Raw genomic sequence first — 24308 nt, forward strand, 5'->3', positions numbered from 1 at the left:
AACAAGAAAAACATGCTTCGCTTGCTGCGGGAAAAAAAAAGACGTTGAGTGTAGCGGCGGGAACGATTGGTTCATGCGATGTGTGAAGCGCACCAGCCTTACTCAGTTTTTATGCACTGAATAAAATGGCAGTGATGCAAAATGGAGCTGGTTGGTATCTCTGGCATGTTTTTATTCTTTCTTTGAAACCTTTACGAAGAGCCAGTTTAGAAGCTCTTGTTGAAAAGCTGGTCAGTAGCAGTGAATTTTTTAGAAATAACTTGACTTTTCACTGCAATTTCCGTAACTTTCCTTATGTCGAAAATCTGCTTATCTCGACATTCTTACTTTAAGTTAACGAGGTATTACGGTGTAACACAGTTCTCGATTTAACAAAAAGCATTTTTTTGCTGCAGGCACCATTAATGTATGACTGTACGGTCAACAAGCAATTGTTTGGACTGCCAATTTTTCAGACATGTGCGATAATTCGGATGCCCATACCTGATAGAGTCAATGTAAAAGAACGTCTGAAACCCTTCGCCGACCAATATTCGGGAATATCTGCCACGACCGCAAGTTCGAAATGGCATTAATCAAAGCCATTACTGCCACCATTTTTTATCATGCCGCAGCTTCCTGAACCAGAGCTCTCACAAGCCAATACACTGGCAGCTACAGTTGGCGGAAACATGTATGGAAGGGCTTCAGTCACAGCTACCGTGGCAACGCAAGCCCTAGTTGCTTCGATTTTTACTACCAAGCTTCCTGCTGTGCTGTTTAGTGCCATGATTTTTATTGAAAGAATTTGCCGCAGTCATCAATGGTGCCAACTCCACGTTTGCCATCTTCGCCAATGGCTACCAAGTGCAGAAAGCATGGCAAGGGTCAAGCGTTGCATAATGCCCGTTTTCAAAAGTCAGCATCGCCACAATGTAGCGGTGTTGCGGTGAAGCATACCAAGATTGGAAAAGGGCCACTGTCAATGGAAGTAGTACTCCTTAATTATACTGCATCGAGTTGCCGTCTCCTGCCATAATATGAGCACCAATATTCCTTGTAAGTGTACTGGCAGGCCTTTAGAGCCACTTTGAATGTGTCTGTGGCAATTTGGGCCCTTGGGGGCAGGAAACTATGTATTCATTTTTTTTTCTGCCCTATTTTTCCTATGTTTTCGTGGCCTCTAGGGAATCCGAAAAACTGGACGTTGACTGTATTAGCTCCCACTAGGGGGCACTAACAGCTCACCATTAGCAAAGACTAAAGGCTTTGTTACCATGAGCAGCATTGCAGGTGTCAAGACAAGATGCAGCAGAAAGAACAGGTTTGATGGTAATTGCCGCCTACCTGTTTAAAATGGGGATGCTCATATTATTCATTTCACGCTGCCAGTAATGGCATAGTAGCATGCCAATTGACATTCTTCCTTTCCAGCATTGGGAAACTTTCACATGTGAAGCCATTCAGCTGATCTCAATTATTGGCAGCAGGATAAGGCCTCGCAACAGCAGACTCCAGCAACAACGCATCCCTCAGAGTATCAGGATGTCGTCAGGTCCCTTGTGTGTACGCTTTCACATTCCCGCTCTCTAGGCCCTGAACTCCACCTCTACAAAGAGAATTTTCGTTGCATGACAACAAAAAAACTTTCCATTTTCTCCCAAAGGGTGAACCATTGTTAGCAACAGAATTTCAGAGTTGCACTCAAGTTCTGTGGATGGAGTTCTAAAGACGCACTGGGCCGACATGTTGGTGCAATGTCGCTCTGCAACATAAACACATAAAACTGTCTGCGTTTCTCAGAGGGAATGACCTCTCCACTCAGTGCATTGTTGCTTCGTCTGATGGTCACACTGGTAGCACCAACATTAATTTCTGGCAATAATACTTAGCACAAATGTGGGACCACTTCTGCCACTTTCCAAATGTTTGGTAGGAATTATTTTGTCTGGTTTCCTTCTATTCTGTGTGTGAGAGACGCACAGAATATTTCTGTGTTCTATATGTGTGGTGTGGCTGTCAGTGCGCGAGGAATTGTTGCATAACATCTGGTGACACATCTTGTTCAATTTCAGATCTTCTGATATCATGTACACAATTAACACAACAATTTTTTTTGCAGTAACTGCCATTCAGAGACATGGTACCCTGGTAATGCTTTGTCATATTATACTTGGTGAATCTAACTAGAGATTTTCCTTTGCCTAACACAGACTTTAATGTTAACTCTCGGCTCAGGAATTGTGCCCATGACACTATTCGTGAAATGCCAACGAAATGTGCCAACAAGCCGAGAAGTGGGTTGCTAAAACAGCTCTGCCGCATGGAGTTTACATGGAGTTTGCATTTCTTGAGTTTGCATATTGCAGAAAATAAATAAATCAGTCCTGGAGCTTTCTGTCACACATGATTTTGCACTAAGTGTAAAAGGAAGGCCTTTCCGAGAAAATAAAAGCAAAAGGCCTGTGCGTTTCACCGTTAGTCTGTGGACAGATATACTAGTGAAAGCAATGCTAGTTTCAAGATGCCTACTACGGTTCACATGCCTTGTGCAGTGACCAGTTTCAACTTTTCTAGAGCACCAATAACTTAAACTGCTTATTAGTAGAGTCGCACTATCAAAGAGTTCATGCAATTTCTGACGTCCACAGGACCAAATACAGTTAAAACTCGACTTAATGAAGTGATGCCCACGCTCGAATTATTTCGTTAAATCAGGAAGTTCGGAAAATCAAGTAAGAAATTTTCCGGTCCTTCAAAATCTGAACTTTTAATGTATTGACACTCAAAAGGCACCATGGCATTGTAATTCCAGTCAACCCACGCCTGCATGTGTAAAAAGTCCGCGAGGGCGGCCCAACTACCACCGCCCCTAGCGCCATCTGGTATGAGAAAACGCTGAGTTCATTGATCCGTACATGGTCGCGGCGTGCAGCCTCATCAATATAAAGCTAGGGCCATGACTAGGGTGACCAGATGTTTTAATGCGATAGCATTAGAGTGCACGCTCGAAGAAAGACCCGTCTGCATCAAAATTAGGAAAAAATCACAGCTTTTTCTACTGATCTGTTTCTAGAAAAGTTTCTTTAAATCGGGTTTAATGCAAGCTAGTTTCGTTAATTCGGGTTGACGACAACATTGAACCTTGTGGGTACTTGCCGGGGAATCTAAATTTCTTCGTTAGATCGGGAACTTCGTAAAATTAGGTTTCGTTAGATAGAGTTTTAACTGTATTGCCTCTCTGAAAGAAAAAAAAGCACCTCGTGGATCTGTACTGCACTTCTTTTAAGATTCACATCAAGTTTCCTTAACTCTTCAAGGGTAAACACCATACGTGTAAAGTGGCAATCGAATGTTTGCAAGGGAGGGGGGGGATGCCTCTTCAGGAAGAAGCAGCGCCTAGTGTCAGATGCTGCAACCTTCCTCAACTTCTAGAAGAAATTTTTATTGTGCTGCCAACACTTCGCTTCCACTAGAACTGATGTCTCCCTCTGCCTCATGGCGGCTGCGCTGCTTCAGTAATATAGGAGTATTTCCGCTTCACCTAATTTGCTGCCATGTGCTCACACCTGCACTTGTGCGCTTTATCAATGGCATTCCTGCAAAAGTCATTTCGAGTTAAGGGCGTTGGTAGAACTGATTCCTATCTCAATTCTTATCACTCAAAGTGTTGCCGTGAGATGCTTACCCGCATGGCTCTCCCGTAGGCATACACTTACTTGGTTTACATGCCGGCGCTTGCCACCAGGCAATACAGCCGCGCCTGCACCTCTCTTTTGAGAGATACATGAGAACTCATATAATCTTATCTAGCAATCAAACAATTAATAACATCGAGTTTCTCGCTTCATTTTTCTGACAGGTGTGCACCACTGAGTCAGCTGGTGGACGCTCACATGTTATGCCCGACTTCTGTTGTGGCTGCGTGTGGCTATAAGGCCACCGCACCGTCGTGCTTGCTGGCACTGCATCCTTGGTGCAACGCATAATAAAAGTGGAAAATGAATTGTAACATCTAAGAATATGGGCCCTAGTTGTGTCAAGCCTATTCAAATCGTAAAAGTATGTTTAACATAATCCCATCTCCACTTACTTCCTCCAGAAGCTCATGTCGAGAAACGACGAGATCTTAAAAGGCGTTGCCAGTTTTCCCCGCCTGTTGGCAGATGATTCCACCACGTAGTCGTCCCTGCGGCTGCTCCCGCTGCCTCTCTGCTTCCGCTTCTTCTTTTTCTTCTTCAATGGTCGTGATTTCAATGTACGGCAGCTCCGGCGGCGGTCTTCGTCGTCATACTCTTCCTCATCCTCGTCCAGAATGCCAGAGTCCTCGGACGAGTTGCTTGGGGTCGGACTGGCTGCCCGGCTCTCTGGTGGTGATGGCATTGACGACTCGCTCAGGCTCTCATCGCCGACTGTCAAAGCAATGAAGAAGCAAGCAGCAGAAGTTGGCTACGGGGTGTTAAGAAAGAACAAAAACGTCAGAGAGGAAACGTAAAGGAACAGTGTCCAGGAAGCATGCAGTCATCAGGTAAAGCATCGCAAGTCACGCGTCGCAGTGCACGATGCATTGTTCACAACATGATACACTTGCATAGATGACATCAACTGTCAATTACGCAAGCATGACAAAAGCTTTAGCCTCTCCCTCTCCGTAGATATATTATGGCTTACCAGTTAGATTTTTCAGCTAGTTAGGCAGGGTGGGATAGGCGGCTTCAGTACGGTTAGTTTGGATTAGGTAAGCTTGAAATTATGTTAGGGTTATGTAGCTCACCTCACTTGCTCTATGCAATTTCTTTGCTTCTCTATTGGCTACTACCAAAGGCTTTAACAGAATTCTGATAGAACAGCTTGAGAGTAAGATTCTGCAGCAATAATTATTTTATTACCAAGGATGCTGCAAGCCCCAAGCTAAGTGTAGTGGGAACAAAAGAATGTGTTCTATAGCAAGGCTTAGAAGTGGGTAGTTCTATAGGCGGAACTTGTTTGCATTTCATTTGCCCACAATAGTACATGCAATTGTAAACTAGCCTTGGGAGTGTTAGCCAGCACCGTCCAAAGCCAAGGAAGCGGATGACATCCAATAAACAGTGCATGCATCATATATGTGTCATGCGGATGTTAAAAAAAAATAAAACTCACTGGTGATGTCGTCCGAGAGGGCGCCGCCACTCAGATCGAGCTTGCACCGCTTCTCAGCGGTCAGTCGATGGTGCTTTTTGAGCGGCCGCTTTGGCGGTTTCACCTTGCCCTTGTTCACCGACTTCGTCCCGGGACCTGCCCTCGCGTCAACCACCTAAAGAGGACACCAGAGTTTCTGTCCCAAAGTGAACCCTGACTATAGATTGACAGCGAAAGTATGTTATCATCGTCATCATTAGCCTATTCTATGGCTTTTGAAGGACAAAGGTCCCTTGCAACAATGCATGCCTGTAAATTTCCTAAACTTGCCATTCCGTGTGGTCATTTGCCACCCTCAGCTATAACTTCCTTCGCTTGGAGCCCATTCTGTTACAGTAAACGACAACCAGCAATATGGCCAACACAGTACATTACCTGCACAAATCCACTTCATCCTCTTAATCTGAACTGGAACATCAGATGTCTTGCACGGACAAAATAAATACTGCAGTTAAGCAACATCAGCTAAGTCAAAATTCCAAAGGGTTCTGTGACCTACGTTACTTTCCATGCGTTAGGTACGAAACAGTAACGTTCAAATGGTTCCTGTGCACACAATAACTGTTGCACAAGCGCGCGCACACACACACACACACAAATGTGCGCATGTGTACGCACAAAAGCCGGACTTACATGATGCCAGTCTCTGGTGGTACCGGGTGGGAGCTTCTTCCAGCGCTTGACCAAAAGCACACAGGCATTGCAGATCTCGCCCGAGCGGCGATCCTCAGCCACAATGCGGAAGCAGCGCGCAAACTCGGCCTCATACTTTTTGGAGTCAGTGAATCGCGATGAGGACGACTTGGCTCGGCAGATGCAGCAGCCGAGCGCAGAGCGGTAGATCTTGGGCTTGTGGAAGCTAAACATGGCCGCCCGGTCACCAGCTCCTCCAACTGCAACACCACCAGGAAGAACACCACCATGATGAAAGTGTGGTGTAAAGCGGTGCAATTTCAATACGTCTCACCAAGCACAGTGTCGTGAGAAAATGGGGGCATGTGAAAAGGACACTAAATAGCGGGAAATGAGAGCAAGAAGAAATGCAAGGAGGTTAACCAGAAAGTAAAATACAGTAAAGGCTGAACTCTCATTCTTTTTTACCTAGCCCCAAAACTTGAAAGACAATGCATCAGTGCTGTGTCATGGATTTCAATGCATTTTCTCTTATTAAGGCCGTTCTGGCGCAGCAAGACTTCTCAAAACTTGCTATGTTGGTTCTTCGGTTTGTGTAGAATGCAATGTAATCTTTCTTTATCAACAAACAATGAGCTAAACCAAAGCAAATGGTGTCAAAATTTGCAACACCTGCGAGAAGCTGGCATGAGGAAATGCAAGCATTGCCACCAGTCCTTTTCTTTTTTTTCAACATGCCATGCCTTCGCTATAGCAAGAGCTTTTCTACATTTCGAAAACATATTATATAATACAGCTTTTAATATTTCTCTTTATTGTCCATAATGGTTCTAGTTATGGAGCAAATCCTCATATGTAGATAAATGGTTTTAGCTTCAGAGCAAATCTTCGAATGTAGTTCAATGGTTTTCGTTTCAGGGCAAATCTTCAAATGTACAGTTCAGAAACATGTGCAGCACCTTACACTAACAAAAAGCAGTGATGATGGTGCGCAAAAATAAAGGGCAAACAATATGAAGTTAACGTAACGGTAAAGCTGTGATTTCAATATGCGAGCAAGCCCTCATTCCTGAAAAAAAAAAAAAAGAAAACATGGTACCTGCACTCGCACTAAAAAGTATAAATGTAGCAAGAGTTGAAAAGTGTAAAACAGGGGACATCTAAAATTTACATCAAATTCGGAAACTATCCATCACATCAAAAGCTAGTCACAACTTGCCAGCAAGGTTCAGACAGCCTGAACTTTGCATAGTTGGTTAAAAATTGTAGAAAGTAGCTGAGCTCTTCCGCAGCGATTTATTTAGCACCAATGAATAGTTATGTAGTAAGCTGGATTGACACTTTATTGTGCAAGAATGAAATCTGTTTCAAAAAGTTTGATCTCTTAACCAAAACCATGTTGTTTGCACCGACAGTGTTTTAATAAGGCGAACAATATCATGGGTACCAACATTTCACACAAACTGCTGTAGAAGAAGCAAATTTCAGCATCCCCCACTTTTCAAAGTACTGTCAAGCAACTGCAGAAGCCAGGAAGTACCATGTTAACCAATAAACACAAACTCTAACTCAGTGGCATTGTAGACTACTTATGTAAATGTGGTGACCGAGGTAAGTGACAATCGGCACAGCGAAATCTCAGATAAGACCCAGCTGGTGAAAGTGGCTCTGGCTAACAGGGCAGCAAAGGGCAATGAGACAATCGGGGGACACCATACAACGTGTAACGTGCAAAAAACATTATGCTGCTGTCAACACTTACGGGCACCACATAACGTGTCCACAACGATATGCCGACCAGTAACCAGCAGGTCTGCTAAGAAACGCCTATTACAACGCGCCGGCAACATTTACACCTTGCTGAAGGTAAAAGCGGCTTAGACAAATGGGCAGACGGTCGCCGAGCTTTACGCAAATACCGAGAGAGGCCTCTAGCTTTCGTGACCGCCGAGAGGACAGTGCGGCGGGGGCCACCAGTCCGGTGATGTCACTCGTCGATGGTGTCGCAACGGAAGCAGTCGGCCAGAGGCGCACGACCTCGCGGGGTCGCGCTCCTTCGCTGCCTCGACCTCGACACACATATCGCGTGGGTGAAAGCCGCGCGGGCCCGTCGCGCTTCGCGTGTCGCCCGGCACGCGCACGGCCGCGCGTGACAGGGTGCGATCGCGCAACTGAAGGTCATCGTCGGGAAGCCACAACGATCCCTCAGTCCCCGGTGAAAGACACGTCCCCCCCACCCTCCAGTGCAGGGTCGAAGGAAAGGCGCTTTCCTCCTTGACTGCCGACCGACTGCAGACTCCTCCCACCCGCCCTCCGAAAAAAGGGGGAATAACGCAGGAGGAAATCGCTCGCGGAATCACTGCCCAGGATTCGCACCCAGGAATCGCTGGCGATCGCGCGCCGCGCTGTAGAGGTCGTCGCCGAAGGGTTAAGGGGGAGAGGAGGACAGGGCCGAGAAAGGAAGCGGTTTCCTTTTCGGCCGCTGCGGCGGGCTCTCGCGAATACGATGCACCGCCAAAATAGAAAAGGGGAGGGGAAGCCGGCAGAATGAAACACGCAGCGTGGAAAGGAAGGGTTTGCAGGGTTGTGACGGAAAATGAGGTACGCCATCTCTCCACGACCGCATTCGGCGCGGACTTTCCCCAGGCACCCGACATCTCCAGGGAGAGGTTTGGATTTAGAAGTCCACGGCGTTGGATCGGTATGTGGATCGCAGGATGCGCCAAGTTTCGCGATGGGTCAGTCTGGAGAGGGGTATAGGGGAGTGTGAAGCGGGAGGGGGGGGGGGGAAGGCGCGGCACACCGACATACTGACCCGCGATCCGTAGCGCTGCTACCTTCGAAGCGCTCGCCGCACGCTGCTTCCCTGCTGCTGCTGCTGCTGCTGCTCCTGGGACACCGTGACCGCGGGCTCGTCGCAGCCGCGCAACCCGCCGTTGAAACCCCTTCGCCGCCGCCTTCCAGTCGCCCTGGTGCAGGCACGGCTGTCATTGACGTGCGCGGAGCGGCAATCGCCTGCCCCGGCGGCGTCCTTGGCCAAAAGCGAGATCCCGAGTCCGCACCTGCCTCTCCGTCCGCTCGCACGCCCACCTCGACCGAACTCGACGCACCGAATAAACCAGCCCCCGGCTTTCCCCGACACGCAAACGAGCTGCGTCGGGAAGAAACGAGGAATCGACGCAAACTGGCCTTCGGGAAAAACCACGATAAGTCGACCACGGCGACGACGACGACGATGCAGCAGTCGCGTTGAGCGCAGCTGGCGACGAGGAAACGTTCCACTGGCTCCTCCTCTCTCACACCAGCTCTTCCCTTTCCCCCTTGAGCGCGGTACCGCCGACTGCGGATCTAACGATTTCTGTCAGCCCTGCCCGGGCCTGCGAGCTCGCGCTCCGCAGTGCGATTCCCTTCCCGTCCCCTCCCCCGTCAACCCCCGTGCTCCCTACACTGCAACCAGAGAAGCCCGACGACGTCCCAACGTTAGCCCCAGTACCGTAATATACCCTTCCCTACGGTCCTCCTCTCTGACTCCCTTTCTCTTTTTTTTTCTAAACGCGCATCATCTTCGGCGTTTCCCCGGCAGCGCGAATACCCCCCTCTCAGCATCCCATCTTTCCCCAATTCCTTCCCGGGAAGTGCCCGGGAAAAACCTCTCTTCCTCCCATTCCCTTCCCTACCTCTGATTCGAGGAGAGTGGGAAAGAAATCGATTTCATCCCCAGCCGCCGCGGTGTGGCGCTACGGTTGCGCATTTGCGCAGTGCACTTTTTTTTGTTCTATAGGGAGAAGCGCACCCTTTACAACGCTCTCTTTCTGCAGAAAAGGGGAGGGGTATCGGAACCCTTTCCCATATACCCTTAAGGTCTTGCCTTTTCCTCCCTTTTTTACTCAACAGCGCCACAGCGAACTCGACGCCGTCAACGGCAGACGACCAATAACGCACGCAGGAAGAAAGGGGAAAAGAAACGAAACCAAGGGAGTGTGCAAGCCATATACTCCGCAATCGTCACGTGACAAAGGAAAAATAAAAGAGCGGAGTTCCGCAACGCCCAGGCTACTGTGCGCTATTTGGCGGCGTTTCTTGCTTTTTTTCTTTTTTGTCCGAGTCGTCTAGACGACTCGTAACAGCCCGTGGCGAAACGTGGACTAACTTTCGTGCGCATGCGTTGTCGGGCAGACGACCAAGTATATAACAACGGGTCTTTTTCGAGCGCTCGCTATTACACACACGAGCGCCTGTCGCACAGACTGACACACGGGCTCACACACACAAAGTCGCAGCAGCCCCTTTTTTATCTTTCGTAAAATTGAGAAATTTGGCAATCCCGGACGGAGCATGGCCCTCCACGCGAGTATACCGACAAGCGTGACGACACACGTCGGCGCGAAACCCACGCGCGATGTGCGAAGCCCAGTTTATCGCGCTAGGAGGCGCTGCTTTGCTCATCGGTGTAGGGTGCCTCGATGTCCTCCCGGCGGGCGAGGAGGACATCGAGGCACCCTACATCGGTGCTCCTGTTCGTCACCGATATGACGTCGGCGTGACGTACGGCGTCGAACGATTCCACATTTTACTGCGACGTGGCGAGAAAAAAAAATTGAAAGCCTCAACAGAAAAGGAGACGGGAAATTGTTAGACACGCTACTCGGGGGTTGCGGCGCTCTGACGTTTTAGACAGGGGCGGTATGAAAAAGCACCACCGTGGGGGTACGTCAAGCAGACAAGCAAGTGACAGAATACCGCGATGCTGCTATTCTTTTTTTGTCTGTCGAAGTGCTTACTTTTAATTACACTTGGTTTTCACTGCCAACTTTTCTTTATATGCGTCTGTCCCTTTACATTAAATTAGAAAATTGCAGGTTGGCCCATGCGACACAGCAAACGAGGTGCTATGCCTTTGTTCACCCCCTCCTCCCTGGATGCCACTCTGGATTCAACACCCTCTTTCTTTTCTTTTTTATTTGCAAACTGCCAGTACTTCATGGGACACCTCTCCCTGCAGTAATGATAAACACGCCGAGTTTAAACAGGCTGCCTCTGACAGGTCCCCTCACACAGAAACGTCGGTCACACAGCGGTATTTTCGGCTTGATGCGGAGGTGCGAAAAAGGAATCGAACTACATATGTGAAATGCCGTTCAAAGGTTGACTCTATTAGGGGTTCTAAAGTCCAAAAGCTTGTGTCTACAAGCTGTATGATAGACGCGAGGGAGCCACCAAAATATTATGGCAGAGTTACCGGCATCGTGATAATTGGTGTCGGGCAGCCAGACTGCTCAATCGAAACAGCTTCTCAACGCACACTGAACACCGCTAAAGCGCTACATGAAATGCAGAGCTGAAACAGAGAGTATTAGGCCGTGGCTGCAGCTGGCCCACGTTGCGCGTGTGATGAAATTTTCCCAAAATGTGATGGTGTCTGGACGTACGTATCTACAGTGAGGGTGACGAACTGCCCCTCACACGCATTTCCACGGGTACTCTATTCAAACTGGTATGCGGTGCTGCTGCACGCTACTTTGAATCCTTGGGCGGCCGCCGGGCGACCCTACGTGTATCGGCTCCCTGCCATACCGCTGGGATAACTCAGAAGTGGCCATCCGGTAATTTTTTTTTTACAATTTCCCCGGTCCCAACCGTTGACCCCTTAACTACCCCGATTGGAAAAAAAAAATATTACGGGTGGAGCATGGACGAGCAGGTAACCAACCGCAATGCCAGTTGCACCGATATCAAGCCGATCGACGAGATTCCGGCGGCTTTTGCGGCTCTCCCTTGGGGCAACCCGAAAGTCGCATGTGCCGAATTCCGTGGCCGCCACAAGGCAGTTGCGGACGCTGTGGGGAGCTTCCTTGAGCGATTTTTACCTTGCCAGCTCTGTGCCCCGTTTTCAATGTGTCCAATAAATTTTGTTTTGCTCAAGTTATGGCCACTTTTTCGCCTTTCACGTGCAAATGTCAAATTTACCCCCAGAACACCCCCCATACATGACGCGTTTTCGGTGGTGGCCAATACGCTGTGTCGCTGCGTCGATTCAATGCAAATCACGTTAGAGTCAACATTCATAGCGAGACGGGTGCTGCCGGAATGTTTCTCTCTCTCTCTTTTCATTCCGCGCCTATCGCAAGTGCGGGCGCCGCAGAGGGAGATCACACCCGCGACCTGGAACTCCGCAGCAGAATGTGGTAGACACGTGACAAGTGCGCGAAAGGGTACACGATGGAACCTTGAGATGTTGGGCACGGAATGACATGCGGCACAGAAATCGACTATTGCTGGCGAATTGAGAGGAGATAGTGTAAGGATGTATGGAACGTCAGGGATGCTACATGAGTAATGACATTATATTTCCGACTGCGCTTTCATTTCCCCCGTTAAATGAAGGTGCTTGGACTCGTTACCCTATATTTAAAATAGTGGCAAGTCTTAGAGGACCCAAAATCATTTACTACAATAGCTTTTCCGCAAACCAGTTTCGTTTTCGTTTCCCAGTTGGTTGGTGCGTCACGATGTCGGGACGCAGTAGGTGGGTCACGTGAGAGCAGCACACCGCGACGTTTTTGGTGCTCGCTCGGTCGCCAACTATGCACTGCAGACGGCCAAGCAAAGCTGAGGAGCAAGTGACAAAACGTCGCCATGTTCTGCTCTCACGCGACCACCCTTCTTCGTCATGACACATACATCATCTGCAAAACGAAACCCAATTCGTAGGAAAGCTATAATGGTAAATTACTTAAGGCTCTCTGACACTTGTCAGTATGTTTTAATGTTTTCGAGGTCAGGGACTTTTATATAACTTTGACAAACCAAAATCGACGTGCGTGCTGCAGGCGCAGATGACCGTCGACTCCTGGCCAATCGCCCGGACGCTTTCTCAAGCAGTTACCTTGCATAGTTTGAACCAGTTAATTGGTCGTCCATGTCAAACGGCAAACGCGGGAGTACGTAGACAGAGGTTTCACGCTTCTGCCGGACGAACCAGGGACGAAGCATTAATGCAAACGCATTATTGCACATAGCAGACGAAATACGATTTCACTGCGAGGTGAGAGCGCCAGCAACTCCGGCAGTGAATGCACTAGCAATCTTTTTTAAATTCCCCTATATGTGAAGCGCGGTCCCTGCTGTTGACTATGTATGGATTCACTTTAGAGGTTCTTCGCACCCCCTGTCTCAGTTCCCCTAACGCAACTATTCCTCTCTTTTGCAATAACGTGTTGACAGCCTATTTATCGGGCCGCAGGCAGACGAAAAGGGGGGTGAAGGTGGAGGGTTGCGCAAATGCCATTTCGGGGTCGGCCAGCCCGATGACCCGGTTGACGCAACGTACAGAACGTTTTTTACGCGTCTGGCAGCCCGCTGTCTTCACAGCTCGCCAACATGCGGCGCATGTAGACACCAAAAAAAGGAAATTTTGAAGCCGCTCACCAAGCAAAGCGAAGCAGCTTTCGTTTACCATGCTTAGAATGGAAGTAAATCTAAAGCAAATCGAAATTGACGCCCATGCGCATGTTTTTATCATTACAGTGGTTCTTACTGCGCGTGCTTCCTCTTTCACGAAGCCAAGCCAAGCCTGTGGCATGTGGCGTGTTTCGCGTCCAAGCCTTGGGGTGGCGCCGCCATCGAAACGACGGCAGCGCACCGCCGGCAGCGGTAATCGAAACGCCAGCCAAGCCTTTATTATGTAAACTTTATTTGCAACTCATCAAACCAGCACGTACAAAAAAATATTTCTATCTGAAATTATAAACCTTTCGAAGCAAATTTAGCTTAAATGCTGAAAAAATTTTATAACGTGACTTCTCAAATGGTTAACTGCGAGAGAGCAGGCATTCTGGAGCAGAAGTCGAACAGTCGCGACAGAATTCGCCCTTGTGAAAGCTACGTGTTTTCGCTCAAACAGGAAGCACTGGCTTAAATCAAGTTGCAGTTTGTGAATATTGTGAACGAAGTGACGTTATATCTTCAGCTACAAAAGTGGAGGAACTTTAGCAACATACCAGCGTGCAACGGCATTATGTGGTCGGATGTGTTTCTTCATTCAACGGCGACAGCCTGTGTTCACCAGAAATGTGTGGCGAGACTGTACGTAGTATCTTTTTGCATATAAACAACTATGCATGTTACGCACCAGTATATCTTTGAAACGCTATTCATGTACTTTTTATTTCATGTAAACATCGATGATGTGCGCTATAATAAATCTGTTTATTGGGAGCAAGCTTGTGTGATTAGCGTCGTGATTTCTCTCGGCCTATGCAGCAGTGCCAACCTTCAAAGGTAAACAAGAATATATATAAGTGAATATATATAGCAAAGGTAAATAAGAATATATATATAGTGGGATATACCTGGCCAAAGCAAGCGGGCAGCGCAAAAGCAATAGCAGAAGCAGACGACGCCGGTGTCGGTCGTCTGCTGTGCGGTATCCTCACAAGCGTCACTGCGCTTTCGATACGCATGTAACTTTCTAAGCAACAAGAAATTATTCAGACGTCGCCTATAATTTTAAATTTAGATTGTAAGGGAATAATATTCAAAACATTATCTATTGTTAGTAAGGAAACATTTTTCTGGTATCAGTGCAACTACCGTTAGAATCCAGGCGGCGCTAGCGTCGCCTGCGAAAATCGACCCCATTGGCCCTATGGGAATGTCACAGGCTTGGCCAAGCTTAGAGCGTTTAGGTTAGGCCTAGCGGATTTACTTTAGGCTTAGCAGGTCACCAGAAGTAGAAGCTTACGCAACACGTTCAAGACGAAATGTCGCGTCTAGTGTCACACTGGCCTCACAGCTTGTAAATAAGCAGTGCGTGTAATGCCAGAAAAAAAGAATTTAAAAAGAAACTACAAGCAATGCAAACAAAACGTAATTTAAAGGGACCCTGAAACGATTTTGACGATTTTCTACAAACGTACTGAGTCGTTACAGTAGGTCCTTCTGATCATTAATTGACGCATCCAAGTGCTCCGCGTAAAGCGTGCAATTTATTATGAGATTTTAAAAATGTACATTGCAGCCGATCGCAGCACACTGCTAGGCGGAATTTTCAGGCGCCCCTACCTACATGACGCAAATCACACAATTGACGTCATGTGAGCGAGCTATCCGATTGGCTGCCTAGGGCGCGTCATCGATAATGTTCCACCTTTATGGTGAACAAATGATGTTCGTAATAGTTCGAATGTTAGTTAATTTGTTGCTATAAAAATAAAGTAACAGAAAGAGAATGCACAAGAACAATTTCTCACTACACTTATGCACTTCCGGCACACAGCAAGCGTTGTCTGCTTGTGTTACAACGTGCTCCAGTTTGACGAGAGCTCCGCGGTCAGAGTCGGTCAGTCTTTTCGCGAGCACCAAGATTCGACTTTTTGTGTTGTGGGCTGCAAACGTAGCGACTGGCAATATGTCAAGCTGCGACATCGTGTCCCTCGGCAAGGCAGCTGACGAGCGGACTGGCTGCAGCGCACCGGACGGCCGCTACCCGATCGGCGCCTGGATTTGCGCGTTTGCGGCCGTCACTTTACACCGGAAGATTACTAGCGCAATAGTGTTTCGCGCGTCCGGTATTAGAGTAAGCGAAAGGAGACAGGGCCTGGCCGTGTGCCCTTGCGTGCCGTTTCACGGGATGAGCAGAAGCACAAATGTGAATGGTCTGCATGGTGCAGCCACCTGGTGGCACAGAGCTCAACTACACACAGTAGCAGTAACAAAATGTATTCTTCTTTGCTGCTGGTGTGAATTTTTCACAAGGAGTGTAATCGTTCACACATGTTTTTGTAAATGTTTAAAATGTTTTACATTTGGTTAGAGCAATATTAGCTCTTTGTTTGGCTGGTCAAGCTCTGCGCCATCGGGTGGCTGGACCGTGGAGACCGATCAGGCAGCTCACGTACGCCTAAGCTAAAGTACCTTCATCAGCTTGAGTTTATGCCTCCACCGTTCCGTCGAAACGTCCAGCTAGCCTGTGCTTACCGGAATACCAGACACGTTCGGCGCTGCGATATAATGCTCGCAACGCATGCTGCTTCGATAGCTCTCGCTTGAGGTCGACTGCCAAGCAGCTGGCGGAGAGTTTGGATGGGCTTCGCGCGCTCGCTCCTAGAGAACCGGAAGTTGACGACACGACATGCCATCACGATGCAGAGCCAGGGAAGGTGGAGCTTAGCCCCGATCACTCAGCGAACGAGTTGAGAAAATGCATGACTATGGAGGAAGGTCACTTGTAATCGTCCGTAGCTCTCTTAATATGAGACATTTCACACAAATTATGGGGCGAATGATTAACTTTAGCTGTACCCTATGCGTCTACAAAATTTGTCCGAACCGTTTCAGGGGCCCTTCAACTTTCTTTTCCCATGCTTGGAATGACAGTAAATCTAGAACACAATTTGAAATGAATGAATTATTCGTGTCTTTTATGATCATTACCATCACCGTGGTTCTCAGTGAGCGGTTCCGCTTTCTAGAAGTTAGAAGGGTTAGGCTAGGCTTAGCAAGTTGCTTGAAGTTGAAGCAACATCATTGTGGACGCTTTGCCCTCGCAATTAAGTGTGCGGCCTATGGAAGCATGCTTCCACACAAATTATCTGGTAAGCAAAACTAAAAATAAAAGTAATAATACACCTGCTTTGCAAAAACAAAATTACAAGCAGGCTAAACCCTAGAACACTGCACAACTGTTGTTTGTGGCTAGCAGGGCTTATGTTAAATTCTTTGAAATACAATTATTAAGTACAATGATACAATAAATAATCAAACCTGCATAATTACTTTCAGTTATCCAAATGTTTATATGCATGACGTAATATGGGGCCATCACAGCAGAGGGTTCTGGATTAAACTTCTCCACCTAACGCATGTAAGTACACAACCGCTTATGAATTAAGTTGACCACCATCGAAATGACTTCAGCTAGCTATATGTACTTCCAAACGAGTTCAAGGCCATTCATTTATTTATTAACAGTGAATCCCACCAGAAATATTAACGTTGCAGCTCTTGATGAGGGCAACCACTACATAAAATCTTTACTAATTCCATCGCGTAGCAACATGGTGCTGTATTCTACTCAGAAATATTAAGTTATTTAGTGTTCCAGAGATTATAACTTCTATCAAAAGACACCAAAGAATAAAGAAATCACTGCTAACTGTACATGTCGAATGGTAAATTAATGCATGTTACTGGCAGAACAGGTGGCACATCTAGGTCATGGCTGTGTGAAAATACAATCTCACTGCTGCAAGCATCTGTATGACAGTCATTTAACAGCAACATTAATATCTCTTGACACAGCTGCAGTTTAGACAGCCCTTTAATGAAAACTGCCACATTTCCCAGAATTGTCACACATTCTGTGGGGTCTCCGATGCTGGCTTTCTGAAAACTTAACAGGTTGTGGGCAATATCTGCTTAAGAACAGAACAATGATCAAAGACGAGACTTTCTGCCTTGCAAAATTGGTGTCGGGCAGTGCCCTACACACTAATTCCTTTTGCTACCCCAACTTATGTGAATATCGCCCTACATCATTTGTTGCTCCAGCTTGTTTCTTCTCAAGTTGATCATTCAATGATAGATAGGTTTTAACATTTGACAATACATGGGCTAGCAAAGGCACCGTGATTTTGTTTTTGAAGCTTCATTCACATTATGCACATGGACTTTGCAACTGCTGCATTTCGTATGACACCATCACAAGCTCACCAGCAATTCTTAAGGCAATGCAGCTGTTGACGCCGGAGGCAAACTGCATTTGTTCTGGAATCGCTACTTGAATCCTCGAAAGAGAACCCAAGGTTTTGAAATCCAAATTTAGCAGACGATAATGCCGCATTTCGTATCGCGGAGTAAATTGTGATGCACAGCCATACTCACAGACAGCATTCTGTGGCAATGAAGGTAAAGATGCAAAGATGGAGCTTCTTCTGCATGTGTTATTGCACCAAGTAAACTGGCAGGGTTTGACAGCAGTGTTTGTTTCTTGGAACAAAGACTGAACTAGCATAGCTTACCCGTGCAATGGTTTTATATTTTCCGAAATGTGGAAGAGGAAAACAGAGAAACAAGACGCACAGGCACTTATTTTGCTCTTGCAAATCCTTTTCTCATCCTTCCCAGCTAATAGGCTCCAGACATGGAATAAGTTTGGACCTGTGGCGCCTCATTGCGGCATCGCCGCGAATGTAATGGCATGTGATGGCTGGGTGGGGTGCAGCAGGCACTTCCGCCAGGTACGTCGGTCGAATGTGTTCCGTCGTTTCTCCTGTTTTGCGCTGCCGAAATACCATGTGGAACCAAATCCGAACAAATGTGTTGCATTTTTTGGTGCATTAACAGTTACTGAAACATGACTGAAGCTGTTGAGGCCATTCGGTTCAATCAATTTGTGTCGCGGCCTCACAGGATGGAACCACAGAAAGGCTGGATAAGCGCGATCTGCAGATAACCGTCTATGGGCTGAGCACTGTACATTTCCCATGATGCTTTGCTTTTGTCTAGTTGTTTTAACATTAATAAAGGAACCATTCATACGCAAGGGCTTTGTGTTTCATGTGGATTGCGTGTCTTCTCCGTGGCAGGTGCAACAGCTCCTAAATGTATGCACTGAAGGCAAACACTCAGATTTGTAGTCGTTATTTTGCCGTCCTCTCAGTGGCTTAGCCTTTTCATTTTAGAGTGTATTTTCCGTCCTCGCACTTCCCAACTCTGGTTGCGTCGGTGCACGACTGTTTACTGTGCATCGGCGGCAAACAAACGCAGTGGTGTGTTAACAGTCACCGTTAACGGCAGCCTTGCACGTGCACCGGCCACCAACGACGGCTCTTGTTGCGCTACGTTGTGTAGAATAGACCGAGACTGAAGATTGGGCTGTTTTTAAGACATTAGGGTCGGTGAAGCATTGCAAAAAAAATAAAATAACTACAACGGACAGAGAATGGGGACTTACTGCCACATGTGTGATCACCGAAGCAGCGAAAGAAACAAACAAGGGAGACATACATCTTCCTTTTCTGTCCGTAACCTTTGTGCTGCTTCGCCAATTTACATGATTAAATAAGCGGCTCAGTTAGCATGCACAGCAAATAATATATGGAAAATAGCTGCTAATATTGTACGTCCTAGCTTGTCGCAGCGAGCTGTTTACGGGATGCATTTGCATTGTAATTCACACTAATTTTCTACTTTATATTATACCTGATGTCATGAACGTAACCAACCTCATACAAGCGGTGACCTCACTCATAAGCAGGCGCGAGAAAATGCGTCTTCTGGTATGTCTGGCCTTAAAAATCGCAGTGTAAAAACACTGGAAGTGTCGTGTGTGCCCTCGCCACGTCGTCTGCTTCACGTACCAGTGCTCTTACTGCTGCTGTTCCCAGCACTTTTTACCAGCTGGCGCCTATGCAAATGAGAATGCAGGACTTTTGTTCAGGAGCACTCGTATTTACGTGCGCGCTTTGCCTCCCTAGCCATCACTTCATTGTCACAGAAAGTTGTGCTGCGAGTACAGCATGTGGCATGCTCGTAGACATCCAGTTCAATTTGTGGTTTGGCAACTCAAAAAGCCATCTGCCACAGCTCAAGTCAATACAAAATGACCGTGGAAGGCAAATTTTCTGTGGAGCAAAATTAATTGCTCGGTACTACCAAGTGGATTAACTGTTAGTTTGCCAGAAGACTAGTTAGCACGTTAATGCTTATGCTAGTCAATTTAGCGCTGAGACGCGCATCACCTGTATGCTGCTGAGGCAGGACTGTGGAGGTGCCCAAAAATGGAAAGACACAGAAAGAGTTTGTTCTTGCGCTTACAGTGAAACACAGATAAACATTCACTTACTCAGATTTGGCATAAGTTTGCCCACACCTGCAAAGGCTACTGTGTCCACCAAGCTGCAGTATGCTAGCAATCACATACGATCTGTCCCCCACTAACAACTGTATACAAGTTGCAAACGGGAGCTCATGGCACTCCAAATGCATCTCACGAATCAAGAACTTGATGCCTCTGCTAGAAAGAAATACAAACAATGCCTCTGCTACCCGTCATTAACATGCCGCCAAGAGCAGACATGCAATTACTCAGAAATTACCTGTAACTAAATGAGAGACAGGGTACGACTGAGCGCTCATAGTGACACTTACAGGTACGAAATATTAACAGGTACGGCAACAGCATGACTGAGCACTGCAACAAACAACTCAAGTTGGTAACTGCGAGGGTAGCACTTTGTAGAGCTTGTTATCGAAGCGGGAATGAGATGACCTTCAGCTAAACTGAAGTGCCGGTATACTGCACCAGTGCACTATGACGCCGGTAAAAACATGTCTGCATGCCAGCTCTAGCAATCATCTTCCCTTTTTTTTCTTCTGTTTTTGCTAGGCAGGTCATATACAACACCAGTCGCACAATGCGAAAATTCCACACAGACGTCGATGCAACTAATGTGCTGACGTCGGCGTGACTGCCAAAAGCTCTAAAAAACAGCGACCAACTCCGAGTGAACAAATAAGCAGTTTCGTCGGACGAGTATCAGCGTCGCCACTCGATATCATATCGTCCAAGACGGACCACTTTTGGCACTAAACAGGCCGTCTTGCGAAGCAAACTATATTACGCGTCGCTCAAGTCGCTAACGCGACGGGCTTATTACGCAGCGCTTGAATGCTACGTCGTCGTGACAGCGAGTAACGAGCGACCAATGACTTGGCACGAACGAAAACGTGTTCCTACGGCGCAGCCAACCTCGACACCACGAAGTAGGGGCAAGCGAAAGCAGCGAAACGGGTACAGCTCACGAATATGGGTCAGAGGCTCTCCTACGCCGAGAAAGAAAAGAGACCAGAGACGAAAAAACAAAAAAGTAGGGGAGGCCGGCCGAACCGCTGCCGTCCGGTACGGCGGCGTGCGCTCGACAAACAACCGTTGCTAGCCCGCACCTGCCACGGGCTCCTAGCGTCTTGACGATCGGCGCAACGGTGACAACGAGAACGCAGGCACGAGCCAAAGGAAAGAGACACAAAAGACGATGTGCGCATGGCAGCCCCAGAAAGATGGGCCAGCTATAGGAAGCGCACCCAAGAATCGATCCATGCGCAGGGGAAGCGGTCAATGCCCTCCGCGCCGCACGCTACGGCCATCCCTGCGCACACCTCGGCTCGGGCGCCGGCCGGTTTCGAAGCGTGTGACATCGCTTGACAAGGGTCGTACAAGGAGCCCGGTAAGATTTGGCTCATTGCGGACGACGCTGCGGACGTGCCGAAGGCTGCGACGAAGTGCGAGCGAGTCGAGTGGGTCGCAGAAATAGCGCGAATGAATGGTGCGAGGCTTAGGCACAAACCTGATGCGACGTAGTTTTCGCCACCTTGCGCTCCTTGTCAGCGACCCGAGCCGGTTCGCGGAGCGCCCGAATGCGTTGGCATCGCTTCCTAGCGCGACGGAATGGGTGTCGCAGCGAGTTTTAACAAGGTAAACGGAATTACAATACTCACTCGCTCAGCTTCGCAGGAACGGCTCGCCACCGACGCTCGGCACAAACAGTTGGGCGAACGGAAGCCAGTTTCAAAGCCGCAGTTGCGCACATGCCGACGTCCTCGTTTTTTTTCCCAGGCGTGACCCCCCGCGACAAGCTCTACTCGTAGTCTCGTTTGATGGAGAGCAATCACTAAATCAAGCCAAGTAAATATATTGCGGACTCGATACTCGTTGCTTACACATCGCAACTACACGGAATACCAACACTCGCAGCGCAATAATAAAGAAAAAAAGCCTCACACCGACGCGGCGTGCCAAGGGCAGCTACCTTACGGGCGTCATTTCGTAATAAAAAGATCGGCTGTACGAAAAACCATAAATGGCGACACTAATTTTCTGGCGAGTTCTACACGTCCGCCGAAGTAAAAGGCCAATAATCATCGTTTAACACGCATTTCCCTGTCACTAGGCCTGAGCTGCCTGCGCGGCGATTGGGTTGACCCCGATTCCAATTTCGCTCCGGCACACGCTTTCCGGCCTTGATCGGCGCTTCAAAAACGTTACGCAGGGCCTCACCTTGCTAGTCGTTTCTTCTGGTGATGCCTCCGTTGTGTCTAAACGGCTAAACGATACGTTTTGTACCCGGCAGAGCGATGCCCTCACCGACACCCGGCTTCACCACCTCTCGACCTTGCTTTGCAGGGAAGCGACATTCGCAGGAGTTGAGCGCAATGCGCACGTTCGCATTTTCGGGGTATCCTCCCTCGAGGCAAAACAAACAAAAAAACTGATACGCCGAACAAATCGTACAACTTGCTGCAAGTTTTCGCGTGCCCTTTGTGTCCTATATATGAATACGCGTAGTGGTCGCATCGATTTTCCCAGTTTTTACGAGACAACGCGAAAAACGCCATTCAATGGGTGCTTTGGCGCCAGTTTTGAATGTTCTAACCGCCACAGACACACTTTTCCCTTGACACTAAGCGTAAGGGGGTGTCATAATGCTTTATATAAGTGCAGTGCGACACATTTCTTTGTAGAAGAAAGTGAAGAAATAACGGAATGTAAAAAAATGCTGACGACGAAGGTGTACTTAGGCAGTCCGGCTCGCGCGCGAAACAGAACACCCAATAATTTTCGGAATTACCTGCACACTTACTACGGACGTTACTTGGTTGGTCCAGTCACTCGGAGACATTCTGTAAAAATATTCAGTCCGGAAGGCGTAGCCCAGGGCACCCGCTACTACTCAGTGTCGCTGGATTGCGTTTGATTAGCGACAAACGTAACGGCCATTACGGACAGCCTGGTAGAACAAACTATGCTCACATTCACGGAGACATACACAATCACTTTTTTTTTTCGCTTTTATTGCATCACTGACTCCTCGCTGTTCGTTTTCTTTTCAAACTCCATCTTTCAGCAACGCTACAAAAAAAAAAAAAAATGAAAACACCCCAGCAGCGGCAACGAGCTTCGAGAGAACAAATTCGGAGCAATAGAAAAAAAAAATTGCACAGCGACGCACAAATCATGATCGCCCGAGGCATGTCTCAAGCACTGCTCTACAGTACGTAGACAGAGCACAGGTACATGGGAACCGCAAGCAATCTGCATGTCGGCCATTTTTTTTAGACAGTTCACTAAAGCGCTCAAAATTCTGTCGTCATGACGAACAACCACAAAGTTTGATCAGATTTACCGAGTTGCAATCGCGAAGGTCCACCAGAAGGCACTACGTCGCCTGTACCGCTCGTTTACCTTTTTTCCCCTCCGCATTGCGCCTAAAGGAGCTTATCACTCTCGCCACCAGGAGCCGCCACTACGCGGCCCCCTGGCGACTGGGTGAAAAAGGAAAGGTTGGGGTGATGACAGAAGAAGAAATACCGCTATGACCTCTTACGAACGTGACGGTTTTATGCGCACAGAGTTTCTGCTGCTCCTGCTCTGCCTACAGCCGAAAAAGGATAACATGGTGACAAAAATGGGGGTGGGGCGGGAGGGCGCTGGACAAGAAAAATATTCGGCAAAACACAAAAGGTTCAGCCATTCTGGGCCTCCTCCTCGCCACACAATATGTAAATGTGCCTGCACCATGACGGCTCCACTATGAAATGCCACTATCGTGAGACGCTTTGCCGCAGAGGAAAATGCTTTCCCGCAAGTCTGTGGACGACGACACAGCCTTCACTGCCCGCCTAGAGCGAACAGAAACAGTGACAGCAGTCCACGGGCAATCTAATGAGAACGCAGACATTAAGTGTCCTAAGGATTTCGTGCTTTTACCACAACATACATTTTTTTACAATCTCTCTTATGGTGCAATGTAAAATTACTACTACCCCACCCTGTATACATGTTCCTCCAAGTCCACACCTTGGTGCCACGTCCGCCCTCACCTCGAAAAGCAGCAATGTTGCATCGAGGCATCCACTAGCGGAGCCAGCACCCCCGTAGGCTGTTCCTGGAGCCATTAGGGGGCTGCAAACTGTGTGCATGCCAGAAAGGCAATTTCAGGATCCAAGAGAACTCATGCACAAAGGTATCACTTTAACACAGGTCTGACAGCGCTTGTGAACGAGGCATCGAAAGCACGAAAAATGTCAAGGCTAACCAATCCTGCTGTACCTTGGTGGCACAGCGGAGTGTACCTGTAGTCTCAATGCGATCGCAGAGGTGCTTGGAACTGCTGCAGCAATTTACGCAAAACCAGGCGGGCTGTAGCACGCACACGTGTTAAGACACATGTTAAGAAATGAGAGATAGGACGACTTCCTCTGAAAATTTCCTTCTGCAGTGTCTACTTTGAGAAAAAGTCCAGCACTTCAGTGTTGCTTGCATAGCCAACAAAATCCAGCACAGTGCCAATTCATCCGGTGGGATCTCGATGGGCATGCTTTCTCGATGCCGGCTGCATGACTTGTCACAGCGCAAAGCAAAGCAAAGCGTGGGTGACATCGAACCATGACGATCACGACTTCTGCATATGTCAGTACTTGGAGTTTTGCCTGCGAAACAAGTACACCAAGCAACT

General features: G+C 47.9%; 1 protein-coding gene across 3 annotated transcripts in view; it reads right to left on the reverse strand.

Moving 5' to 3' along the window:
• LOC126544630 (SIN3-HDAC complex-associated factor) overlaps positions 1 to 21977 on the reverse strand; it is a 38013-nt gene extending 16036 nt beyond the window's left edge. The window contains exons 1-4 of one of the 3 annotated variants that reach the window (XM_050192069.3): positions 21851 to 21977; positions 5794 to 6053; positions 5122 to 5275; positions 4073 to 4391 (exon numbers count right to left, since the gene is read on the reverse strand). In XM_050192069.3, the coding sequence (XP_050048026.1) occupies positions 4073 to 4391; positions 5122 to 5275; positions 5794 to 6027 (707 nt within the window). In that variant the 5' untranslated portion in view covers positions 6028 to 6053; positions 21851 to 21977. Of the gene's footprint in view, positions 1 to 4072; positions 4392 to 5121; positions 5276 to 5793; positions 6054 to 8608; positions 9177 to 21291; positions 21491 to 21850 lie in introns of those variants that run through there. The other 2 variants (XM_050192066.3, XM_050192067.3) reach the window with 2 other exon arrangements.
• Positions 21978 to 24308: the final 2331 nt, after the last annotated feature.

The sequence above is a fragment of the Dermacentor andersoni genome, chromosome 10 (assembly GCF_023375885.2).
Source record: "Dermacentor andersoni chromosome 10, qqDerAnde1_hic_scaffold, whole genome shotgun sequence".
Taxonomy (NCBI): domain Eukaryota; kingdom Metazoa; phylum Arthropoda; class Arachnida; order Ixodida; family Ixodidae; genus Dermacentor; species Dermacentor andersoni.